Source organism: Ambystoma mexicanum, chromosome 6p (genome assembly GCF_040938575.1).
Source record: "Ambystoma mexicanum isolate Mex_15411 chromosome 6p, UKY_AmexF1_1, whole genome shotgun sequence".
NCBI lineage: Eukaryota > Metazoa > Chordata > Amphibia > Caudata > Ambystomatidae > Ambystoma > Ambystoma mexicanum.
Genome location: NC_090935.1, coordinates 255,326,220 through 255,353,902, shown reverse-complemented (window position 1 = coordinate 255,353,902; position 27,683 = coordinate 255,326,220). Strand labels below are relative to the sequence as shown.

At 44.8% G+C, this 27,683-nt stretch overlaps 1 protein-coding gene across 1 annotated transcript in view; it reads right to left on the bottom strand.

Annotated features, from left to right (window-relative positions):
* Positions 1-27,683, bottom strand: part of ME2 (malic enzyme 2) — a 426,330-nt gene that overhangs the window by 344,836 nt on the left and 53,811 nt on the right. Inside the window, exons 2-3 of the mRNA XM_069626976.1 lie at positions 11,857-11,978; positions 8,271-8,404 (exon numbers count right to left, since the gene is read on the bottom strand). Coding sequence (XP_069483077.1) covers positions 8,271-8,404; positions 11,857-11,964 — 242 coding nt within the window. The 5' untranslated portion in view covers positions 11,965-11,978. The remainder of the gene's footprint in view (positions 1-8,270; positions 8,405-11,856; positions 11,979-27,683) is intronic.

Sequence of the window (27,683 nt, the reverse complement as noted above, 5' to 3'; positions counted from 1 at the left end):
CTGGACACTTAGTTCCCACAACCTCTCATGGAACAATGGAAAATGTACAAAAATGGATCCCAGTTTATGCACCCTTGCAGGATTTAAATTGATTAACGGTGTGTTAAAAACTCTAGATGGGGTGCAATGTACTACTATTTTTGTAATCCTATGGCAAAATATTTTACTCTTTGTGCATGTTTCCGATACTCTAACAAGAGAAAAATCTTGGCTGAATATGGGATGAGATGCCCCTCTCCCCTCCTTACTAGTGGTAAAACAGGAATGAGAGGGATGGAGAGGAGTGGACTGCTTCATGTAATATCCCTCTAGGTTAAGTCTGGGTTTTAGAGGCTACAATTGCTGTCAAATTTGAACATTTGTAACTAAGTATGCACTTTAATTCAGACCATCCCGGTGAAGGAGGCATGGTATCACAAGTAGACACTGACCTAAAACCTTTATTGATGGTTAAAAAAGTGGTTGGAAAACTCCTAGCCTGCCCTATAACTAAGATGGGAGCATTCTATTTGGGCAGCTCAGCAGTTCAACCTGTGTTAAACAAGTATAATTGTAATCTACTTGATCCCTTTATTACAGTAGTTATCCAAACTATTACACCTAATTGGAAAGATCTCAAACATGTGCACTTTAAAATTTGGTGGAATGCTGTGTGTAACATCCACAGAATGGAGAAATGTAATGCAGTATCTCCTTTTTTACAAAGTAAACATGAATTGAAATGGAAGTCATTCATTGATTACTTAGAAAATGTAATGCCTGTAATGTAATAACTGTGGGCTATGGTCTTGAGCACCCACTGGTCTGAAGTGACTTCCTCCCATGCCTGGACTGGCGCGTCATTTCTGAGCGGAGGCCAGGGAGCCTCTTGGGGTGGACTTCCTACCCCTGCCTTTGCCTCTTCGCGGACCTCTTTGTTGGTATTGACCTCTGGTAGTTGTGCCCGGTCCAGAGGACCATGGGGCACTCCCTGTCCCACACTGGTTGTCAGGGGGAACGTGAGAAGGATTTCCCCTGAAAGGAACGGTGAGAGTTACCTCCTCGCTGCTGATAAGAATCTTGCTTTAATTTGATTTAGAGACTTGAGAGTCTCGTGCTCCTTCTTTCCTGTTTCTAAGGCATCATCCACTGCCTTCCCAAACAAGTAAGAGTCCTCCACTGGTTTGTTTTTAAGGGATGCCTGCGTCTCAGGCTTAAATCCAAACTTTTAGAGCCAGGCGTGCCTGTTTAGAAGGCTACCCTGGGCCAGGGCTGGCCCGCTGTTTCAGCCGCATCCAAGGTGTTCCTTCAGGATATTTTGGTTGACCTGTCTCCCTTCCAAGACAAGTGCTAACAGGCGTGATCGTACCGGTTCTGGGACTTCATGTAGGCCCTCCTAAAGTAAGTTCCATTGTACATCACTATAACTTGCCAGCAGTGTAGTGTTATTGACAATTCTAGTGGAATATGCGGCTGACGTAGTGATGCGCTTTCCAAGGGCATACAACTTTTTACAGTTGTTGTCTGGTGGTGCCTCTGCATTTGACGGCACACTGGCCCTCTTTCTGTTGGTAGGGACTACCAGCGAGTCTGGGTTTGCATGGCCCCGGATGTACAGCGGGCCTGAAGGTGAGGGTCAAAAAAGCTTTTCCACTCTAGGGTTGACCGCTCTTGTAAGAGCAGGGGACAACAATGAGGGTACGAGTCGCTTCTTAATAGAGTTAAGCAATGGTATCGCCTGACTTGTGGGGTATTTCTCCTTTAAGAGGTCTTCCACTAAGTCTGTGTTCTGTACTGCCTCTTGTGTGAAGATGTCAAAATTGTCCGCAGCTCTGTTTAGGATTGCATTGAAGGCCATTTCGTCATCAATGGGTGCGGCTTGCCTCTGAGGAGGCCATGTGGGAGGGTCTAGACAAAGGGCGTCTGGATCTGGAGTAATATGGGGGTAAAAGCCATGGCGCTTCCTCTGCCGGCTGTTCCCGACCCCAGTCTGTGTACTGGTCTGGTATCTCCTCAAAAGGATACTCTTCCTGACCATAGCGGTTCTCGGAGTTCTTCAGCATGTGAGAGTTCTAAAACATCATCTTGGGGAAATGTACTCGAAGGTGTTTGTACATTTTAAAAAGAGTAGGGCAGGAATCCTCCTCCCTAGGTTTTTTTGGGCTAATCCATTCCTCAGAGAAGTCAACAAACTTTGAAGGTTTGTCCATATAACCCTCAAACCCAACTCTGGTCCATAGAGATGAACCATAGGGGTTTGGAGGTGGGTGGGGGGGTGGAGGCCTCTACTGCAGGACAGGGGTCCTTAGGAGGTCGGCATTTATCAGCCATTGCCTTAGAGAGGGACTGTGAACCTTCTGAATACTCCTGTTGATGTGTCTTTAGGCTTATTTGCGTAGCTCTGGCGGATCGTGAGTGATTTCGATGTGCCTGTAGGCTTTGTCGAGGTTTGCGGCATCACCGAAACCCTTGGGTCCGATGCGCTCTTATGAGGCATCTTGGCACACTTGTGTTTGGTAGAGACTCCCTTATGGGTATGCCTGGACTCATGCCGTGGCGACAGTTGCGGGGAATCGGCCGATCATAAGGATCGGTGGGCACCGTTGAAACCTTCGACTGGCCCGTTGGCGTCTGTAGCTGCCTCGATGAGTCCATCGGAGGAGCTTGTTGGGTTGCGTGCTTTACCTTTTGTGGTGCAAGTGTGCACCTGTCGCCGGGATCTTGGCTCCGCATAGCAGAACCAGTGGCCTGCCTATCAGGGCTGGGGACGGGCACTTCGGAACTTGCTGGTTCCACAGAGAGGTCAATAGCCTGCACATCAGAGCCATGGCCCCCCTGGAATCATGGCCACTCGAGGCGCCTGCGCAGATGGGGAACCACTCTCGGCCTGCTGCATAACGTAGGCCGGCCACCGCTTCGTCCGCCGATCTTTTAGTGTCTTTGGACGAAAAAGTTGGCAAGACTTGCAGGACCGCTCGTCACAATCACGGGGTAGACACTTGGTACACTTTCGGTGAGTGTCCTTATGAGAATTCTTTCCATTACAGCAAAGACAGAACTTAAATGTAGTCCTCTCCATAGCTAAGGTGAAAAGCGACAGCAAGACCAGAAGGGAAAAGAGGTGGGAAAAGGAAATGCATTCTACAAAGAATCAAAACCCCTAGGCCCCACTCTCCCTACGGTATAGGCCTGGCCGGAAGGTCGAAGCCACGCTGTCGACAGCATCGACCAAAGCACCAGCCGCCGAAATCTGCAGTAGTCTTCGGCATAGGTCCAGACGTAGTCGTCGATGATAAAGGGACGAAGACTAAAACGACCGACAGTTGAGGATAATGAATTTATAACTTTGATATGTATGAGCACCGCATAGGGCGACCAGCTAGCTGGGCGGAAAAAAGCAATCTGAGGGACCTCGATGCGCGAGGGATTTTGGGTGCGCTACACGTCACGTTAGGGATAGTGTTAGAGGCGCACCCATGTCGACATCTCCTTTCGTTCCTCGAAAGAAAGATGCAATATTCTGCGATTACCACTAGATGTCAGACTATATGCAGAGCATGTGATTCTAAGCAGATTAATAACCATCAGAAATTCCTTTCTTACAGGCCATCATCTCATCTCTCTTTGTTTTCATGGGTTTCTTTACCTTTGTCATGCACAATTGCATGGTCCTTTGTCCCTTGTGTTTGTCGTGCCTCTTGCATGCTTCTTCCACTCTATCAAGCACCCCTATGCTTTTTTTCTGTCTTTCCGGGTCACTCGCACCCTCTTTTCAATATACTTTAATTTCGTGCCTCTTGCACCTTTTTCACAAGCTTCTGGCCCCCTTTCCATTTGCATTACTTAATTGTCTTATTTTACTTACTTTATTCTTGCACACACAAGGGTCTCCCCAGTTTCACGCTCACATTGTTAGTTGTATCAATGTCTTTACACTCTTAAAATATTCTTGTTGGCTTCCATTGAACACTCCCACAAACAATGTCCTCTTTTAAAAAAAAAATGTTAACACATTTCCAGTGTTGCTATGTATCACACTTCTCAAGCCATTCTTCAATACTTTCAGATGCACTGGGCTGATTTCTGCCCTTCTGCTCCGCAGGGCACATTTTTCTGAGGTCAGGGTCTCACCACCTGCTCCTCAGACTCTCCTGGGCTGTCTAACGGCCCAGGGTGTTCGGTAAGAATTTGTAGAGTACTACTGGTGTGGGACTCTACAAGCCTGGTATTAGGTAACCCACATTTTACTATAGGCCTGTAGTACACACATTGGTAGTGTGACTGAGTAGCCAGGCTTATCTTAAGAGGGATAATATGAGCTGTAGAGCTGTACAATGAAATTAGTAAATATAGGTATAAAAGTTAACCCTTTGCTCACTTAAAGTTATAGCAGAAATATTTATTATATATACACAGGGATATTTAGACAATCTGTAAAAAGCAGCAACTAATAGTAACATGAACCCCAAAGTTCGGATTCAGTTCAACAAGAGCAATAAAGTAGGTGAGTAAACCTTTCTAATGTTGTACACTGAGTGACTTAATTTGAGGTCAGTAATACCTATTTGTGATCACCATTACAATATTGAGTTTGAAGGAGGGAAAAGTTAAAGTTAGATCAGAACATACTTTGCCTACATCCCTCTGGGAGAATCTAACTGTTTTTCTACGTACAGTCTTTTATCCCAGCAATAATAGTGTTCAACAATTAAAACCTGAAAGGTAACAAGCACTGCCAAAGCCAATAGGTTCAGGAGGGGGCTTTTGGGAGCCAGGACAGCCAAGGTCAATGGGCCAGTTCAATGTTCTGATGCCTTCTTATTAGAAAATGTAGAAAAATCACAGAAGCTCAAGAGGAGCCACCTTGAAGAAGCACGAGTTGGGAGGCCAGTGCAGGTGAGTTGAGGTCAACACAAAAGGGTTTAAAATAGTACTCCCCAAGCTTGGACGCAACACAATTGGCAAAAGGTAGATGTAACCCAAGCCCGACCGCTGGATGCCTTCCTGTTGCAGTGTAGCAGACCTTTGTTCCTGGACCTTAGTCGTGGTGACGAAAGGGAGGACGTCTGGCGGGCTACTGTAGCAGCTCTTTTCAGAAGAACTCGGCAGCAATAGATGCTCCTTGATTCAACGGCCTGTTGTGGTTTTGGCTCCTTTTCACAGCGCCAAAGAAGAAAGAACAGCTCGGGCTGGAAGTTACTTGATCCCTCAGTCATGGACTCTGGTGAGGGGACTCGGGATGAGGATGAGGATGAGGATGATGATGATGATGATGATGATGATTTCCTACAATTGTTGGGTCCTCTGGATGCCCACAAAGTTTTGGCTGGATTCGCACTTCCGAAGACAATGCACTCTATGATGGCCAGGGGTCCCCAGGAATTGGGATGCTGCAGCCTTGGGAAGTCACAGCAAGTCGGGGATTGCACCAAAATTAAGCTGGTCTTAAATCTAGTTGGTCCCACCAGCCCAAGGGAGGAGGTCGTCCCTTGCGGGCCTTCCCAGTCTAAAAGAAACCGGGTCAGCACAGCTGCAGAGCTTCACCAGGCACTTTGCGGTCCAAGAGGGTGCTGATGGCATCTCTTCACGTCTTCATCAGATGTTGTCCTCCATTGGTCGACTGTGCCTCTAATCCCAAATACCTTCGCCTTTTAAGCAAGTTCAATTCATTCACAACCCTAGACTGTCAATCTCCCAGCAGGGTCACCCAGCATCCGGCTAATCAGAACTGGTGTCAATCAGCTACACCTAGAGACAAAGCACAGTGAAGTTTTGGAACCCTCCCTCTCTTCCTGCCTTTCCAGACACACTGGAGCCTGGGCAGGCTTCAGGGCTGAAGCCCCCCAAAGGCAAAATGCACAAAGGACTCAAACCCGATTCAAACAGCAGAGTAAAATCCTAGAAGGAAACATGGCACAAGGTAGTAAAAAAAGAAACCACTGCCACCAGCCATTCAAGTTAGTTAGTGTAACAGAATTGGCACAGAAACAAAAATTCTCCCCAACACAGGGGAACGAGCGTACGAATACCCTTCTTGGCTCCCTGGAGAAACGGCTCCCTCGCCATGCTTCTGCTCTTTCATACTGCAGTTTCTCAGCGTCTCGGCTTCCCGGTCTCTGGCCTCTGGTCCTGGGCAGCTCTGGCGTCTTGGTTCTCTTCCAAACTCTTTCTCTTGCTTGCTCTCCTACTCGCTCATACATCTGTGTCAGACCACACCTTTTATAGTGAGTCGGGTATGAATGATTACTAGCACATGCCTGACCCTGCCCTACTATTAGTGGGACAACAGGAGTTCTTTTTATGGTAGGGTTCCGTTACGGTAGGGTTTTCCCCATGTGATTGTGATGGGTAATCTTTACTGATCTTAGATGCTTCTTGTTCTTATTATTAGTTGGTTACCCTCCTCCCAATCCCTCGTGACCCTCCACTTGGGTGATCCTCCCTCGCTTGTCCAGCCCCAGGGTTGGGATACAAAAGCGATGGCCCTTCCCTGGCCACCTGAAAGGAAGATCCCGAGGCAGTGGGTAGGAGAATACCGTCTGGTTTTGCACACCACCTTGAACTACCTTATGTCTTTCTAAATGTGTGTTATTGGGTTTTGCTTTCCCTGGTGTGCTTCAGGGCATTTCTAAAACAGACTTGGATTTAATACTTGTCTGAGTTGCTTGTAGCCCCTTTTGAAAGTATATTAGGTTTCATACTTACCTCAAAATACATTGCGTCTTTCTAAAACTTGTAACAATGGGTTGTGCTTTCCCTGAAGTGCTTTAGGACTCTTCTAAAATAGTTTCACATAGATCTTACTTGTCTTGGAGTTGCTGGTAGCCCCTCTGAAAAGTACAATAGGTCACTTACCTTGAAAAGTTGCTGCTCTTCTTAAACTGTAATATTGCTGAGTTAATTCCAATAAGTACTATTACTTGCCTGATTGAAGTCACTGTGTGTGGTTTAAAGAGTACATCGACAATTACTCGCATTTTGGGTTGTGTTTTCCCGGACTGCTTCTGGGCACTTTTAAAATAGTTTACTGTACCCATACTTATCCTTGAGAGGCTTTAGGCCTCTGGGTAGCATACAAGTTAAGTTACTTCCACTGAACTGTGTTCTAAAAAGTAACATTGCTGTTGTGGCTGTATCCATTCTTGCTAGAATAAAGTTACATTTGTTGCAAAATCTACTTGTAACAGTGTTGGTCTAATTATGTGTGTCTTTAACAGAATACACTGCATATTGGGACCAATAGGGTCTACTACCCTTTAATTACTATTGTATTCTGAGAGTATACCTAACCTGGTATTATTCCCCTAAAATAGCTTAATGCTATTCTGAGTGCGTTCTAGGTTTGACTCACCTTGATTGCTTATTGTAATGCAAATAAGGTTATACTTTGGTTTGTATAACAGAAGTATTATGTTTTTTTATCATTGCGTTTGTATGATCTGTCATAGTACTTACTAACCCAAGAATTATGTGATATGATGGGTTATTTATAACGTGCTTAATAACCAGAGGTTCCTAAGCGCGGACCCGGGGATCGAACCTGTGTTGCTCGTGTTGTCTTGCTTCCAATGCGAACACGTTGCTACTGAGCTATCCTCCCAGAGACTATCTTGGCCTACTTCTATATAAATAAACCCTTTATTTTTACAATAAATGGGCTATCAATGTTTCTTTGGACCATATGTATTCTACAGTTTTGTTTGTACCAAGCCACAGCCCTCTCCCCCTCCTCTGATAAGCCTGGCTGCTCCGTCTACTCTACCAAATATTCTCAGGTGGTACAGCCTTATACTAAGAATTGAGTTTTGTATTGCCTCAGATAAGGTTTTATGAAGCCCTTAGTGGGGCTTTAGAAAAACGATCTTAACAATCTGGCCTGCAACGAGAGTAACAGATAGGAACGTTAACCGTAGTGCTGGTAAAATATTAGGGCGAGTTATGGCTTGTCCAAGGGGAACCAAGGAAAAGCCAAGTCATGCAGACATCTTGAAGGGAACCAGGGATAAGCAGTCATGTCGTCATACTGAAGGTTGGGAGATGAGTCCACCGCTTGATGGCATTATTCATGGTTTATGTTTTAGTAAAAGTTTTGCCCTGGTTGTATGGCCAATGTGAGAGATGTTCTTAAAATAGGATGAAAATATCTTGGCATCACAAAAAAGGTAGGAATTGAAAAATGTGTGTTCTGTTTAGGCAGTATATATAGTTTAGAAGGGGAAATAACCATACTAACAGTTTTGAAATAAGGGCACATATTAGAGAACTCTGCAAACATCGATCTAAAAACATACTTTGCTAACGGGTCATCCATTTTCTCCAAGTTCTTATGGAATCGTAGGGCTTGGATGTCCTGTGTTTCTATTTTAGGAGGCTGCAGTCCCTGGAGTCCAAGAATCTGTCGTTCCTTTAAAGTGAACGCCATACCCTGTAATTTAAAAAAAAAGAGACACATTTTAGGTTTCTGAACGCAGGGTTGGTATGATACGGTTAGGCTCGGACTGCCCTACAGGACAATAGAGCAATGCCCAAACCAAAAATGGAAAAGGCTAGCGTGGCCCACTTTTTTGGCCAATGTTGGCCAGTTCGAGGAGTTTCTTCTCTATCCGGCTAGTAGTTTTCACCATTGTTGCTGAATATTCTTTAAATTGCACATTTTGCATCACATTTTATCCCCAAAAATACCTTGGGTACTATTCAAACAGTTGGTCACAAAAGGAGTGAATTTCCATTTGCAAACGTGGGCCACTTTTTCACTGGTGCCGAGACAGTTTTATGCCCCAGTCCGATCCTGGATATGGACAGAAATTTTTATGCCTGTGGTCACAATATTGCACACATTCGACAAAGGATAAAATGCCTCACAAAGACTGGAGCTGATGCACAGGAATTAAACTGATTGGATGCCACTTCCAGATCTTTCTATAGACATACTGCTCAAGACAGCATGAATTCACAAATTCTCATGGCAGGATCCCAACATTGTTTCACCCATAAAATACAGTAGTACACAATTGTACAGGACAGCCTCTGACCACTGTATGTCAAATGTAATACCTTCAAACACATTTCTGCCCCTATAAACCCTGCAGGTCACTCCGCTCTCAATCTTTGAAAACTGTTCAGCCTCCAAGGATTAGACTTTCTCGGGTCAGTGGTCGTGCCTTCTCAGTGGCTGCGGACAAAGCGTGGAATTCTCCTCCTCTCTGCCTGCGTGCGTGCCATTGAGGCCCACCTCCTTTTTCACCGCGCTCTGAAAACCTTCCTTTTCTAGTACTTTCTAACTCTTATGGTTGGCTGTCACCTCTACAGTTGTAGCGCCATGATGCCCTCGGGCGAACAATGCGCTTTATACATATAGATAAGAGAAGGAGAAACGTCACAATGTATATATGCTGGTCTCAAAATAATAAATATGTATTTATTTTTTGAAAATAAGGATTTGGGCTTATGATGAGGCCTAAATTGCCATTATGGGTGAATTTGGCATGTTTTTCTGAATGGTTAATAAAAAACGTTCACTACACACAGGTTCCTTTAGGCTACTACTGCCTTTGCTCTTTTATTTCAGGCATAATCTATTAGAATATGCATTTCAATATTAATCTATGCAGGCTGCACCGGTATGGGTAAGTTTTGACCTGTCGGGACTAAGACAAAATAAATATAATTCAGTAGAATATTATTTTCATTAGGAGAATAATTGCAGCTTGCCTTTAACATACTGTTATATGAAAAACCAATGCACAGCATTACTAGACATGTAATTAACTGCCATATAGATTGTTAGGGAGTATTCTCATAAATGTGCTAATTCCCTTCACCTTAGAGAAGCAACTTCGCTGGATTTTGAGTACTTGATTTTTTTTTACCTGGAAAGAGTGTGAGCCTTTTTCCCCACTCTCATATTTTGATGTGTGTTTTACTCTTGTGTTCTTTGATTATGGAGTTTTTAAGATAACTCCATAGGCATCATCTTTTCATGTGTGTTACACAGCACCATCAGTGCAGTGACACAGGGATGTCTTTTAGACCTCCAAAAGGTTTAAATACCTTCTCTGGTATAAACTACTGTTTCCCAGAGAATGTAAGGTTAAATTGACTTTACTAGTCTTTTTTTAAATTTCTAGACCCAGCAGACACCATCTTCCTATAGAGTGCTGTAGGGGTTACCTAGTATCCCCTGTATCTAGGAACTCGTGTAGCAGTCAAATGCTACCCTTTCATATTGAAATGGCTGGTGGCAGTGGTTTTACAACAAACTACCATGATTTTTCCCGACCGAGAACACTGGTAGCTAAAAATCGCAAGACATATGTTTTTCAAGATGGCGCCTTAAGCCTCTTTGTTTAAACAGGACCCGGTCTCCCTCCACTCCCCCCATTTCCTTTTGGAAAGGCCCTTCGAGTTTGTCTCTGCACGCAATACCAGATTTGGTCCCTTTGTTCGTACGCCTTTGGCAGGCTTCAGGACTGAAGGCCGCCTCTGGCGCCTGAGTGTCTGGGGTGGCCAGGAAGTGAGGGAGGTGCCCGAAACTCCCTGTGCTTAGTCTCCTAGGAGACCCAAATGCACACTGGCGTGAGCAAAGACCAACAAAGACAGCCACCCTGCTTGGTGAGTGACAGCTAGGCTGGAATGAACGGGAGAAAACTGTTTAAAAGGAGAGTCTCTTGGACTGGAAAGCAGAGTCGACCACTGGAACGAAAGAACTGAAGACGAGCAGGAAGAGGACAGCGCTGCAACTCCTTGACCATTGGTTTGCCCGGTGAAACCCTGCTGCAGGTCCGAATTGCCAAGTTCATCTCGACAGAGAAGCCCCTTCAAGGACGACTTCTTCGTTTGAGTTGGTGGGACCAATCAACTCGTAAGCCACCTGGATACCATTCTCGGAGCTGGTTAGGTTTAACCGGGGGGTGGAAGGACAAGCTTGTGTGCTTGACTACAGCTACTCAAACCGAAGATCTTCCCTTTGCCAGCTTGTTTGACGAGTCCCTGTGCAGTGCATGAATCTCCCGAAGCCCTCCCCCTTGTCCCCACGACTGAGACTCAGGAACTGAAATCTGCAGGATCTGCCAGGAACCAACGTCTTCAGCTGCATCTTTTTCTTCATATTAAGGTACTGTGCCAACCCGATTGAGAGAACTTACCTCTTGTGGTGAAAGTTTGTGGAACTTTCCCAACTTGCAGGCCTAATCAGCTTGTGACTCAACATATGTTTTTTTTCTCATACAAACTACTTCTGAGAACTTTGGCAAAGACTTTACCGTTTACTACAATAACTGCGCTTTCCTATCCAAGACACCAGCCCATTGACTTTGGCCTAGGCCTATTGAACTGAATCGAGCCCTCTCGTGAACTAAAACTATTTGCACTACTTAAGAAAGTATTTGTGATCTATTGTATTAACTTGTGCCTTTTACTCCCATTCAAAGTAACTGAAATGCCATTTTGCCTCTATTTCAGTGGAACCTAATTTACTCAGAAACTATTGGTTTAGTACTGAAGTGTGTTTGTGTATAATATTAAGTTGCCTCCTTCTAGTGAATGTTTTCTAAATGATTGTGTAATAAATTAATAAGTGTTTTACCAAGAAACCTTGAGTGTAAGTGTCTATTTGAACCACTGTGATTGAAAGACCTCTGTGTAAATCTTTTTACTGCTCATATTCCCTTGAGATAAGCCTGGCTGCTCAGCTCGTTACCAAAATCTGTAGTACAGACTTTTACCAAAGGTTGGTTTTGCTTACACCTGTAGTCCTAATTGTATGTGGTAGTCCCAGAGGGTACTGCATGCAATTCTGCCCAACATAGATATTCATTTAAGTTCTTAAAATTGGGCCATCATTTTAAGTCAACAAGCATTCGACCAAGTCCACGGTACCTTGTTTGTCCTTGGATTTAACATGAGGGCCCTGCCCTTCTCCTTAGTGTGGACGCTGCGACACGCCACTGCACAGGGGCCATTGATGGTCCTCAGCCGAGACAGCATTCTTCTCTATGAAGCTGGGGAGAGACAACTTCAAGGTTAAACAGAAGGATGACAAACATATCTATTTTAGTAGCAATTACAGCCAGAGGTTCTAGGTATAAGTGCAGGTCATCTAATGTGATCTGGAAACAAAAAGTTCAATCTGCAGGTCTGGCGTGAGCAAAAAGAATTTCAAAACAGAATGATCAATCTATTTTTGAAGTTTCCACAAATTGAAATGCTCATATCTGGGTGTTGCATAACATAACACGTGCTATAAATGTTTATTAATTTCAACCCCCAACTAAAAACAGATTCTTAAAGTGCCCTGTATATGGGCTAAAGAGGCTGCTACCGTACGTTATAAGGATATTGCAACTCACCGAGGAGCGTCATGACCACAGAGGAGCGAGGTCAAAGGCCAAGTTCCTTAATAAGGTCATCTAACTCTGAGGTGACTTCCAAATATCCTTTTTGCACACAGTAATAACTATATTATTACTTATGATACATTAGATTAAGCAAGAGGCCAAGTAGTAAAGGAGATGTGTGGCCATGTAGGAGGTATTCGATTTGCTGTTCTATATAATTAATGTAGAATGTGTATGGATTTAAAAACACTTAACATGCAGCTTGCAATGTGTTGCAAAAAATCTTTTTTTTTCTCATTTTGTGTTTTATCGTAATTCACAAAGAAAATACAAGTCCTCAGCACTTAACATGCTGATTCTTGCTCACGTGTTAAACTCCCGAAGTGCACAAATTAAACAATCTACTATAAACACAGTGGTGGCTGGTGCATTTTTTAACTGGAGGGCTGTAAAACTATGTCCCAGATATGCCATAGCGAGGGAGCCCATACCAATAAGGGGGGTTTGGGAGGAGGAGGGGTCGGTTGAGGTTCTCCCCCGGCGATTTCCTTAAATAATGGGTTAAAATGGTGAATTTTAGAACACACTTTTTACAAAAATTAGGGTAAAAAGCCAAACAGTTTGCAATTGGTTTTGTAGGGTAATTCGTGAAAAGATCCAATAGATGCAAGTCACCAACAGTGCACAGGAGCATTGTACCACATTTTTATGATGCCTTTTCACACTGCGTGCCAGTATAAAACATTTTCACACAGGCTACACCCATACATTTCCATGCTGACTGCACCATTATACCCTAGTATTCCCATATAAGAACACTCCTGTTTGCTTTGCGGATAATGCCAGTTTGGTCTGCCAGTATTTGGCAGTATCACCACCTAAGAACATACTCCAGTTGGCTTTACCATTAAAAATGCATGCCAAAGTATGAAGACATGTCCAAATTGGCTGCAATAAAATGCCAGTCAAGCTATACAAGAACACTGCTAATGCTTGCTTTCCCAAAGATGCCCAATATAAAATGTCATGTCATGCCACAAAAAGAAATGGCTAGACGGGCTGCATTCAAATGCCAGTCTAGCTACATACTAACACTTATCATGCTTGCTTTATTAATCATGGCCAGTAAAAAAAAAATGCCATGCCTGTTCCATGGTGCGCCAGTGCCTTACGCTCAGACATAATCACATTAATGATGAATGTGATTATGTGTGATTGCGAGGTTCTGGAGGGCCCAGTGAGCAGATGCATGTCAGGAGCTCGGGTCCCAGGTTACAAGCCATGGCATTTTTTTCTGGGCATCTATCAGATGCCCATTAATGAATGGCATCCTTCCTCTTTGCGCTCCAGTGCTTCACATACACAGATAATGAATGATATGTACATGTGAGGCGCTGGGGGCTTTGGGAGTCAGGCTTTACATCGCATGTGAGGCAGTAGGAATCCCAGTGGGATGGGATGGCATTCTTTACTGGGGATACCCAGTAAACATTGAAATGCCTGCCCTGTGGGCCCCAGTGCCTCACACAATCAATGTGATTGTGTGTTGCGAGGTGCTGGGGTGCCCGGGCATAGTATTTTTGACTAGACAACGATAATAGATGTCCAGTAAAAAAATGCCATCCCTGTCCTCCGGGCCCCTAAGCACCAAACACGCGCACTCTATCAAAGTGATTATGTATGTATGCAAGGCGCTGGAGGGCTGAGGGGATAGGTATGGTATTTTTGACTAGACATCTATGATAGATGTCCAGTAAAATAAATATCAGCCCTGTCCCCTCGGCCCTCCCACAGCACCTCAGAAGGAGAATTGTGTCCGGTGGGGAGGGGGATTGTGCAACAAAAGCATTTTTAAAACGCCTTTGTTGAACAAACCTCCTCATGCACGCATGTGCACACACACACACACACACACACACACACACACACACACACACATAATGCACTCATTACACAATCATACACACATCCATCCACATAGTTAAATAATAAATGAACAAACATGTACACAACATGCACACGGAAAGCACGCTCTCATTCACACCAGCATCCAGCATCATACATTCACCTAACACCACAAGCATGCACGCATCCATACACATAATTTAAATTTTAAAAAAATACATGAAAACAAACTTCTCTTCTGACGCAGGTCTTTCCTCTCCAGCCCCTGCTAGCATGAACAGGAACCTGGAAGCTTCCTGGTTCCGGGCCCGAGCATGGGTGACGAGACACCCCACTCCAGCCTGCTTCGTCTGTATGAGCGAGGAGGCACAGTTGCACAGACGTGCAGTTCCCCAGCCAGCTTTTCTAATGAGCCATCCAAGGCTGGGGAAGCAAAATGCCTCCAGCTTTGCATGGCTCATTGAGCTTGCACGGCTGGGGAACTGTAACTGTCAAAGGGAAACAAGGTTTCCCTTTGACAGTTCAGAGTGCTCCCTCAGCTGAAGAAAAAAATAAAATAGCCGAGGGAGCACTCAGTATTTCACTGGGATGGCTCCTCCATAATGGGCGAGAGTGGGCCAAGACTCGGTAGGTCGACGCCCACTCACCCATTATGGACGAGCCGCCCATGTACAAACAGTTCCTTGTCAATTACTTTCTGTAAAGTGTCACAGAAAACGAAAAGAGCTGAATTTGAAATGCTTGTCACAGTTTTAAGTGCAGCAGTGACAGCTGGAGTTCTCCTACGTGCTGACACAATCAACACGCACCGACATCACAACGGAAGCGTAATAACTGATTACAGAGAGGTTGCGATTTCATTTTCTGATTACAGGTCATGAAGTTTGTCTGCGGAAAAGTAGCACCCCTGTCCGGTGGAATCGGTCCTGCCGGTAAACTGGGTGCTGGACCCCGAGGCGCTGTTGTGCGCCTGATGCAGCAGTTGCAGGGCTCTCAGTTGGTGCTGCTGTAAGCCCCTGCACTAATGTGCTGCTGTTGCTGACCTACAGGGCTGCTGGATATCCCTGTTGCCCCCATGCAACGGTGCAATCCATGGTGCAAGTGCCCTTGGAGCCACGACTGCTAGCATTGGGGTGATCCCCCAAACTGTGGAGCTCTGGCACGGTGATCCGGGCATTGTAGGATGTCCCCTACTCTCAGTCCGCTGGGTGCCGCCAGCGTGGCTGCCATGTCGGGGAATCCCGACATCATCAGTGGCCCACCACGGTGACCGGAGGCGGGCCACCACAGTAGGAAATATTTAATCAGTACAAAGTATGGGTGGATGGCTAACATTCGCTAGGATTGTCCTTCTCCTTTACCCAGAGACTGATAAATACTGGAAACTATCTTGCTGCTTGACTTTAGGCCACAGGCCTGCAAAATGTCTTGCTCAGGTTTTCCACGAATAGAGGGAACATTATTTTTTTCCTCTTTTTTGTGTGGTGTTCATTCTAGTTTTTGTCTCATTGGTCCCGCATAAGACCACTTTTTGAAAGTCAACTCCCTCAGCACCAAAACCCAAATAGTCTGGACCTTATGTTTGGAAATTGGTACCTGGGGTGAGTTCTTGACAGTTCTTCAACAGGCTAAGCTTAGCATTAGTATAGCCTTATCTTTAATGACGAGAGAAGCAGATACACCAAGGAAGAGAGAGATACACCAAGGAAATGTAAGGTAAGGCTGGGCACTCTTAAGGTAAGCAGGATCATGTACAGGATATAGCAGTGCGTTTGACAAAGAGTAATCCGCGCAGGCAAGCCAGGCCCTGTGCCTGAGACCAGCTTCACTAACCTCCTTTAGCCATCTCGTTACACAGCAGTCATCCCTTAGAGGCGAACATGAGACATGAAAATAAAGTCTTCAGGTATAATTTACGCCCATTAAATGTGACCCACTTAATTGAAGCATTAAGGGAAAGGCCGTCATGGCACTATCAGAATAGTGCCCCCCTTGATACGATGGGGACTCTGCCAAACCGTTACAAATTGAGAACCAGGTTTTAGCATCATTTCACTAACCAGTTCCTATTACAAACCTTTGAGGATCCTCAGTACTTCAGTACTGGCTGTTGATAGATTTCTCCCCCATATTCCTTTCAGGACACCAACTCCTTCATGATATGCGCTGCTTCCATGTTTATTCTCTTAACTACTATACCAACATCATGTCACGGATCTCTTGCACTACATACCTTCTGCTTGGCATTTTACTCTGCCAGTTGTGGACAACTTGGTGGCACCAATCAGGGAGGTCCCTACAGAGCTCATCGAGCCCTGATTGCATTTTGGACTTTCTTCCACAATGCTGGATAGGCATGGATGTCTACTACAGGACATGATCAACCATGCCCTCTGCTTGACCTCGGCACATTGAGTCAGTTACTGCCTCCAGGAGTGGGACACCAGAATTCCATGGCAGCCTTGTGCGACCATATCGCATTCAGGAGCCAACAAGGAGCTCACAAAGGGCTTGTGTGGGGGTGCCTGCGTGAAACAGAGGGTGGATTGTTGAATCCTTCTGGAATCCAAATCCATTGAGTTTGCCAGCGCAAATGTCCACATGAGGGTGAATATTGGTGTCCAGCTTCGATTGGCTGTTTGCCAAATGTTTGAATTGTGTGAAGGTGCATGACTGGAGTTAACGGTTTGACCCTAACCCTCGTTTTTACCAGAGGATGAAATCTCTAGAACTTTTGAAAAGCAGAGGACGAGGTTCTTCAATTTCCATAACCAGAAGTAAGCCTTCGAAGCACTTATTCTCCTTGATCCAGCAGGACCAGTCAGAACCTCACGTCTTCAAGATAATGCTTCTGCTCTACTGAACACCAGGCTTTCCTGCTTCGCCTGTGCCCATCTCTTTCACCAACACTTTCGGTTTCCTCCCCACCTCCACTTCAAAACTGGAAGCAGCCATAAAGACTGCCAATCTCTCCTGTGCCCCCCGCTGACCAGTCTGCCGCACAAACAGTCAATGAACTTCACTTTTTCACCGCTTCCAATTACCTCTCATTACTCTTAAACATATCTTTTTTCCTCTGAATCTTCACTGCCTGCTACAAGGCAGCAACTGTCCCACCAATACGTCTGGAAACTACAGCCATGCCTCTTTACTCCCCACTTATTCAAACATTCTTGAATGAATCGTCTTCAACAGAATCTCCTGTCTAGAAAAAGGGCCTGAAGACCCAAAACTGCCTTCACTCACATGTCTAACTTTCAGGCCTCTGCCCACATAACAAATTATCTTTAGTCCTAATCCTAATTTACCCCTCGGACACCTTTGACATGGTCAGTCCTCTCTTCTTCATACCCTTGTTGAAATTGAAATCTGGGATACCGCTCCTTTTCCATGTCATGCAATATGGCTGCCTCGGCCCACTCTTTACCCTGCAGACAAGTTTCTTCAGACAACTGATATCCTCACTTAGTTTCTCCTACTGCCACTTTACAGATGCCAGACAAATGGTTTCATTCCCTACTTTCATGCCTGAGCTTTTGGCAAACATTTCCACCAGTCTCTTTGTGATCCATCACTAGATGGCACGTCATAGACGGATACTCATCTTCGAGCTGTAATGCAATTTATTTTACTGCATCAAAGTCACCCTCTCCTTAATTCCATTGGTTGTCCACCCAACTCACTCTCCCTCCCTAACAGAAGACACAATGCTCTGCAGCTTTTTGGAAAAGTCACCTCATGGGACTCCCCTCTACTCATTCTCACACCTGGATACTATTCTAAAATCTGCCACCGGCATCCTCTATAACCTCTCCCACTCCTACCTCCAAACACGCCTCCATGCTGGCTGGCTATGAGAAACCGGTGCACATTCAAACCTATGCAGGTCCGATCACACCTCTCCTACCTAACTAACATGATCTCCAGATACTCTACTCCACGCACCCTCTGCTCCACTTCCCTCCTTAATCCAAGCACCCAGTCCACCTTGTGCTTTTTCTCACTTTCACTCCTGGCAACTCTCCACTGGAACTCCCTTCCTCTACTTGTTCAAATCTCACCCACAATCCATGACTAAATGTGCACTCAAATGTCAGCCCCTTGACTTGGAAGGTCTACCATATTATTCTCGCAGCTCTCCCCATCCTTAGCTAGGGTTGCCGACCCCCAGGGAAAAATACCTCATTGTAAATTCCTAATCCACTTTTACTGCTGTAGATCATGCGTTTGTCCTGTACCTGGTTTCGGTACCAACTACTCCCCTGCTGAGAGATATGTGAGGATTGGTAGGACAGTTGATACCTTGGAGGTAGGCAGTTTATTGCACCATACCCACCCTGTCTTAGAACGGCACTTGATCAAGTGCTGCCCTGTTTTGACTCATTTCTGGTTGAAACACCCTAATGGATTGCATGAAAGATCAGTGCCAAAAATTTGATATAATTTCTGAAGAACTTGCACCCAGCAATGACACAATCAGGCCTGCCCTGAACATGTGAAAGGATCAGACAGCATTTGCACCACCCTAGGACAGAGGGAATCCTCAGTGTTACCCAAGTGCCCCATCTTAAATGGGGGTTATATTGGCCCCATTTAACCTTAAGTTTTTATGTGTCATACCTAGATATCAAATCCTGAATGTGAATATATAGGGACCCATTTCTTACCGGGGACACACACACAATATATCCCAAATCACACTCTCATTTAAGTCATACCTTATGTAGCTGCCTTAGTTCCAGTGTCTCAATCTGGCGATATATTGAAGAGAATCTTTCTGCCTCTAGATGTATTGCCCCCAAATACCATAACAGTGGAATAGATTGCGATGCTATGGATAATCTGCACTCCCGTGCTTAACACCACCCCACATTCTGCAAGATCATAAAAGTCACACCAGTTCTACCTGTGCCAGTGAAGTTATTTAAGGGCTCCAGTGATGCAGTTGTATCTGTGTAGATCCTTTGTGAGGTGTGCAGTCGCATGTAGTCCATTTGTCAGGGGTACAAGGGAAGACAACAGGATGCCTTTGAGGAAGGAATTGCTTCCATTAAGGTGGGATAGGAACAGTGCTTGAACAGTAGATCTAAAGCTGTCCGGAGGGTGGGAGGGTTCGACTTTATGATATCAAGCTGTCCGACTATTCTTAGCTTTGTGTGTCTTGAAGGAGAGGTGTTTGTCAATGTGGAACTCAAGGGATTGGTGCAGGAGGTGAGATCGGGCGTGAAGCCCTCAAGTGCAGGGGGATTCCGTTAACATCTCAGAATGATGTCACGTGCATATGGTTCACAGTGATTAAACCTTCCCAAGAAATTATTAAGGCGTCAAACTGGCATATCTTACAAATAAATACAGCAGTTTAGCTACAATTAGCATCTTTATTAACATTACCCTATCGTACAATTATATGGGAAGATTTTACTTTAATCTCAGGGCCACACAGTTAAGATTCATGGTTAAGTTGTAGTGGTGCCTTAAGAGGCCCACGCACAGATCTACCTCAACACTTATTTAATCCTGAGCCCACATAAATGCCTTGATGCAAGTTACTTTTTGGTAACATCCATAGAAGGGAATAGGTCGGATTTCTCCCAATTCATAACCAGACAAAAATAGTAATCAAATTTGACAACTTGTGTCACTAATTCAGCCAAGTTATATTCGGGGACACAAACATATAGAAGAAATGTGTCGGCATAGAATATTGGCGCTAAAGCTCTATGAATATAGTGTAACTCCGTCTTGTGGCAGTGTATAATGGAAGAGGCACAAAGAATGAATTTAGAGCAAATCTGAGCAAGAGGGACAAATACAATAAACTAACATTATGCAGCATGTAGCCTACAAACGCCCTGTCGTCAAAAGCCAGAAGTAAATGCTACCACAAAACTAAAATCAAATGCCTTCTCTCTTACGTTTATATAATACTTTGCAGCTAGGGATTACTTTGGGACATGGCAGAAAAAAGGCGGTGAAGATTGAGAACAGTGGATCATCATGGAATAAATCCGAGAGGCGAACTGCGCGAGAAATAAAGGGTACGTTGCTCTACTTTTCAGTGAAATCCACCATCGTTCTGTACTCCCGAGACCACCGGCCGGCCCATAGAGCCAAGGTTTGCTCAGAAGTACTTTAAGACAAGACAGTTGCACCCTTGAGATGGATGGGGGTGCAGATTTATTACTCCAACACCAATCAATAAGGACATCTCAATGGTTTTGCAAAGGGAGTCCGTTTAATGACAAGTACAAAAAACGGGGAGTCATGGATATCAGCAGTGATGCGATTGTCCTTCTCGCTTCAACTCCAACGAACTTCATACAAGTTGTAACATTTATAATCAAAACTCATAATTGACGTGTAACACTCAAAAAGTTAATATGCAATTCTATTGGTTAGGAAAAGGTAACTTTACTATATGTGCTATATCTGTATATGGTAACGGAGTGAGGGGATTGGGTAAACACTGTCAGGTGGGCGTCTAAGCCCTTCCTTCAAAATTACTACTGTAGAAGTCACTAAATGTACGACGTCCCATTGGTTCTACTAACTATAGGACACTAGATTATTTGGTCCATTGTGATTGAGTTGGCACCAACCCATGCATACTTTTCCACTTCGCGTAGCAGCACGCAGAATGGTCGACCAGGTGCGGGATGCCCCTTAGTTATCCAGCCTTTCTCCAATTATGGTTACAATCAATCATCGCTTCAGTAGCTATGTGTCAATTATTTCACTGTGGTTGGCCTCGAGACTGCATCTTCTGGAAAAGTTCCGATATCTCTGCTTGGTCGGATGCCGATCCTTCAGAGACATGATATTCCGTTCTTAGTTTCAATTAGATGTAGCTACTGGTCGCTTCTTTTATGAGTATGAGCTCGGGTTCCCTGGCACGAGTTACTTCTGCTGAGTTTCATTTCAGCTGTCTCTTCTCATTTTGCTAAATATGAATCTCTGCTCATTTGGCCTTTAGTAACCTGGGTTGATTCTGCTTCTTTTCCAAAATGGAAATATTCTTATAATAAAGTACTTTGTTTGAGGTAGATTATGTATAATGGTGCTTTCCACACTACTCTTCTACTTAGAAGTAGAAGCCGCACTGTTTTGTTTGTTTGTTTGTTTCTTTCTTAGCTTTCTTGCGGTTCCAAGCATATTTACAGGTGTAAACTGGTTGACCGTCTTTGTTTTGCTTACAGCTTAATTCTCTTACTTTTGAACATCATTCTTTTGTTTTAAGTACATGATATCCTTACTCATGGCGTTTCATCTCAGTGTCATTCTTGGGTCGTCATTTCTTCTATCTGTGAGTCTGTCCGGGTCCTCATGACCTCTCCATTCGTATTTCTTTAGGACCATTTTAGGTTTCTTCCGGGATTGTACTTGGGCAATCTTCATTTCGTTTCATTTGCTGGTAGGGTTTCCTTAATGGATAACTTACTGTCCATGGTTTTCTGGGTATCTGTACTTCAATAGGTGTTGCTCTTCTGATAGGCACTTGGAAGAGCCCCACTGCAGCTCTCTGCTGGTTTATTTGCTCGTCATACGGCACATATTTCTGTGTGAACGTTCCTGGTACTTCAAAATGGGCGACTGGAGTGCAGGTTTTATTTGGGACCTGCTCTACAGTTCCCTTACATTATGTTGCCTGGAGCACCATTCCAGGGCGGCGGGGAAGGGCACCATTGCTTTTTATTCACTTCTTCCCCGCTGGGGATTTGGAACAGAGTCCTGCCTGTGCCAATCCCGTCACCCCTCTCTGTACTATCTCACAGGGGCTGGACTGGGTTTGGGTATTTGAGTAGACTGTATGGAGATATAACACCCATTGCTGAACCGCAAAAAACCCAGCTCGGCAGTGAACTGCACTGGTCTTCCTCAACAAAGCATCATTTGATCCATTAATAGCAGTCTTTTCAGGTAATGTGGTGAATGTGTGGCTATAGTCCTGAGCAGGTCTCTTACGAGGCATGAATGGTGGGCTTGATTAGAAACGGGAGGGTGCATAAAGTTTCTGGCTTTGAGGGACAAGGACTAAAATGAATGCTGATTATTTAAAATGCATTGTCTTTCATGGGGTTTTCTTGAATCTTGATTGTACTGTTTTAAGACACAGCTTTGTGGATTGGAGGAAAGGTTGGATCCAGGCATGGGGTTTGCATGGAGGGAGCAAGGGGGAGCATGGGTTCAGGGGAAAATGGGCTGGGGTGGGCAGCGCGTAACATAGATCCACTACTTTTTCTTTACAGTTGAAAGCCGGATTAAACCTGCATGATCAGAATGGATGCGATATTTTTACAGCATCATTTATTCAAAACAATGGTCTGTAAGACTCGCAAAATGTAGACTTATTACCAGTTTACAGTATTAATTTTGTTGCTGGCTCTTCAGGCAGAAGATAAAGAACCTACCTCTCTAGCTTCCTCAAATACTGCAAGTTTAAGGACAATAAGGCCACCCTCCACATTCAAGTCAGTCGTTCGGCCATCGCAATGAGAGGTCTTAGCTACTGGTCATTACTCAATGGCCCTCATTAGGAATCCGGCGGAAAACCATGTTGCTATTAGCACCATGGTCGATGCCGGAGTCCGCCATGGCGGAATGGGGAATTACCATCCCATTCCAAGGTTGGCGGGGCGGTAATTCCCCATGCCACCATGGCCCTTCCCCATTCCCATTTTTGCCCCATAGGTCATAATGAGAATAGGGAAGGCGGTAAGTACGGTACCACAAATTGCGGTACCGTACTTACCTCGAGAGTCCCATTGTGGGCCCCTACTTTAACGTTAAGGTCGGGTCCTGCAAAGGGACCTCGTAGTAAGGCGTTAAGGGTTTAACGGCGCCGACACCTTTTTCGGCGCCGTTAACCCCTTAACTCCTGGGTCCTAATGAGGCCCAAAGGCTTTTAGAAGTTCAGACTGCGAAATTGGGGTTTCCAATTCCTCGATTATTTTAACTTACTTAATAGGGAAATTGTTAAAGTATTGTGGTATGTCAAGGTCAGCTGCCAAATCATGATTCAAGTAGTGCATCTTCTACAAATGCAAGGAAGCACCGTTAATACCATCTGCAATAATCAGCATGTCCATAGCTTATCAAACCATTCTTATCAAATATTACATTACAAGAGTCTAGCTAGGGCCGGCCAGGCCCCTCCCCATTTTCCACATTATAGACCATATAGTTCACTGCAACACTAAACACTGTGCTTGGTTGGCCTTCATGATAATTTAGGCAACCAACATACAACTCAACAAAAACAGCAATTCTAGTTGCCAGCCTTGTAGTAGACAATGACTAATGAACAATTCTCAGAGTTGAAGGTCTGGCTTGATTAGCGCTCCAATACAAGCCAGTCACCACATACCAGTCATAAAAGAAGCAACACGTTAGAGAGGGCGCTAGAGAGCCATCCAAGATGGCGGCTTTCCTGTGAGCTCCGTGTAGCTCCCAAAAGATCCTGAAAATAGCGTGCTTCCGAGGTGACTAGTCGAGATGCTGTGAACACCCAGCGAGAGCTAAGGCGTTTCTGTACACAACTCTGGAACAAGCTCGGCTGTCGCATGAGTTTTTGCCCACGAGCGACGGCCCGAGAAAGGACCCACCCCCCCTTCCGCCATCTTGGTTGCGGCACGACCTCGGCGGAGCCGAGGCAGGGCGGTCGTAAGGGAGGCGGCAGTGCCCGGCTGTAACACCAAAAGGCACCCAACGTACCACAGAGGCGTTAGACGGAGCAGAGAAGTCACAGGATAGTGGTGTGCGGCGGAGGCCCACCCACTCCCCCGAGCGCCGACCGCGCTGCGTTGAGACTCCTGGGAGACAGGGGAGGGGCTGATTGCTGAGAGGCCGCAGAGCTCGGAGGAGGCCCACAGGACAGGCGCAAATGAGCCAGAACGACGGAGGCCGATGACCAAACGCCAGCCGAAAGCCAGGTACGAGCGCGATGTGCACCCCCTTAATCGTCAGCAGCCACGATAAGTAGGATTGGTCTCCCGGCTCTTCCGCGCGCCAACATAGCCTGCGGCCGCAACGGTACGGTGAGACCTAGTGGACACATACATAAAACGAGTATAGACAAGCCCTGCAACACCATCAACAGTGGAAGAGGCCAACTGAGATCCATAGACTAGAGGGTACGGGGCAAGCACCGGGAACCCCGCGAATGAGAAGGTCTCTACAGATATGTGCGTCACTCCACGGCGGGTTACCAGTCAATTAACTGCCCTGGAGCCCACGCAAGGTCACTGCATCAGTTCTAGGCCATAAACAGCGTCGATCACTGAGCCTTTAACCGCAAATTGCTCAAGTGTTCATCTAGAGGTTGGTGTATCTGAGGGACGTTGGCGTTTCATCCACAGCCGCGACACGAAATCCCTCACCAACGCCTCTTGGAGATAATAGAGGGGACAGAGGTGAAACCAACATTTGTAGTGTGCATGCCGAGGCAAGCCATAAGAGATCCCCGGCAAACTTGCTACGAACACATCCAGCAGACTCTTGACTGGCCCTTCCAAGCTCACTCCGTGTCGCCTTCTCGGCACTACATCACCCTCCTCCATCGAGATCATGGGGAAAACTGATAGATCGCAAAGAAAACTGAACTTTGAGAGCTGCTCCTCAGTCAAAGCGTCGTCTTCCAACAGCAGACCACAATTGCCCAACTCAAGTCCTGTCAAGTGACTTCAATTCAGCAATCCCACTAAGTCAGTGCCTCGTCTGGGACGCCCAAGGGAAGCCCTTATTTATATATTTTTATGACAAGTTATACTCTGGATGATAAACCCTTATATAACGCCCCTCTCTTTGAATCCTCCTGACCTCACTGAGCCAAGAAGTAGGTTTGTTTTGCAATTTAAAAGATTTATTGGAAAAATTAAACAATATATATATATTACACTTTTATAATAAATTAATATTTGATCGCACACTTATGAATATGACCGTGATCAACAATGGATAATATGACAATTGTACGCTTATTTAATCACTGAGGAATTGGTATAGAAAGGGTAAAGTAGCAGAGAATACTTTTATGGTTCCAAGGAAAAAAAAAGATGGAAAAGAATACAACACAGGAATAACCTTGATTTGATTTCAACAAAAGACAATGTAATCACTTTTCCCCTTTTGGCAATTCACCCCCAACCCCTCCTCTTTTGCAATATAAAAAGATGGAAAGGAGAGCACACAGTTCTCAGGAATACAATCAAATGTAGTTCAGTCCCCCCCTAGCAAGCTTAGATCACAGGGATGATTTAAAAACACAGGCAAAATACTTTAAATGTGGTTTGCAAAGAAGTGAAAATATGCTTTAAATGATTTTAATTCCCTAAAGGAGATTCAGGGTAGGTGATAGCTACTTAAGATTAGTTCAAGTCACACAGGCAATGCTCACTGAGGGATTAGCAGGTTGAAAACGAATTTTAGCAGTTCAAGCAAAAGCGGCTATTTTGACAGGAGCTAATTTTTCAATTCGCTGCAATTTTTCCGTCATGCGATTACGGAAAAATTATAAGGAGTCAGTTTTGGGTTCGTTGGAAAGCCTAGAAGCTTTAGATTGAAAGTTAAATCTCGCTTCTATCACAAACGGTTCAAGAGATACGGACGATTTAGTGGAGGTAGATTTTCAGAAATGAAATTACATTTTCAGAATGACAGATGCGCTTTGGAAGGTTTGAATCAACAGGATGGACACACAATTCTATGATGCAGTTCTAGATAGGTGGAAATGGTTTGAATTAGATTATTTTAAGCTAAGAGATGGGTTGCACAGTTCTGGCCGAGTACTCACAATATGAATTTAAAATAGGCCGTCAGGGTCTGGTCAGGTTGGGACTGGACTCCGGGCGGTTGGTTCTGAAGTCACAGCTATCTGGGTCAACTCTGCTCTGCTGGTCTGGATCTCTGGTTCTGCTCACAGCGATCTAGTCTGGTCTCTCTGGATACAGCACTGCTTTCTGGGTCTGCTACCGGTTCTGGCAAAAGTTCTTGGCAAAGAATCCAACAGCTCGCCCGGCTGTAGAATAGTTTGGTTGGATTGCTGGATTCTGTGAAGGCCTGCTGAGAAGAGTTCTCAGCTTGTGGGTTAGGCCTTTGCCTTAAGTTCTGTAGTTAAGTTCTGGATCTCTGGATGTAAAGTCTGGAATCTGGATGTGAAGTCGTCCGTCAAAATGCTCCGCAAGAAAGTGGAAAGATGAATGTCCCTCCTGGGTTTCAGTGTTCCTTTTTATGTCTTTTGAAAAAGGGTGTGTGCGTGGGCATAACTAAGCTTGCCCCTCACAATTTATCATTGGCCAGGTTTTCCTCTCCCCCTTGATTGGGGGAAGGAAATGGAGTGTCATCGTGAGGAGGTAGTTTATGAGTCAGAGGGTTCACCCCTGGTCACTTTGCACACAAATCTATATTTGATCCAAATACACATTTATCTGTGTACAATTTTCTAATATTATATGTCCAGTTAACATATTTTCTGTAGCACCAAACCATCCGATCCCTGTCTTTGTAAGGTGTCGTGTCCACGCATGACAGAATTCTGCCCTTTTCATCAAGAACACAACCTCTAAACGTTTCCAGAATTTACACAAACATGCACAAGGAATATGGGCATCAGATGATAAAGGGTCAGATTTTTAACATACAGACATTCGGAGTAATACCTTATTTTCCACTACTATCCCCAAGAACATACCACAGAGTCCTAATACCTCTTAAAATGTGCACAGAAAAATCACAAGAATAATGATATTATATAATTTTGACAAGTCCGTACTATGAGTTATCCCTCTTTTTAAAATTATGCTCTGGCCCAGAGGGGTGTGGTTTCCCAAAGCACATGGTGGAATTTCTGGTTTGTCCACTTCCTCCAACTCAAGTTGTTCACAGAGGCACTGCCCCTCCCCGTTTCTCTCAGGAGGAAGCCATTTATGACCCCCCCCTAATTTAACATTTGCCTGAGCCAAGGAAGGCTCATTGTTCCGTTTCCCTCCAGTCCTAGGTGCTCCTCCCCTGATCCAATCAGGGAGGTGTCATCTCCTTTTGGTGAGGGCAGGAGAATGCAAACCAGGCCTGGGAACATTTGTTGAGCAAGTTTCAACTCCCGTCGGTGGTAGTTGTCAGGCAGAATTCAATTTCTTCAAGCCAGGCTTCAGCCAAATGTCACTTTTGTTGCCAGTTTTTCTTCATTCAAATCAAACTTACAATTTTTACACATGCAGCTAGAATGCTGATTCTAAGTTCAAAACTATGACATTTAACCGTTGCAAACTATGTGACACTCAACAGTAGGTCACTCATTTATTTTAAACATTTAGATTTTAGTGGCTTCCAGTCCAATTTAACTTAGGCTGCTGACATCCACAGCTCAGCCAGTTTTGTTATAAACATCGTTTTGGGCTCTTCATCTTTCCAGATTTTGTACGCCCACAAGACTACATTCTGCCAAATGTCTGCTGGTGTTCAGTGAGATTT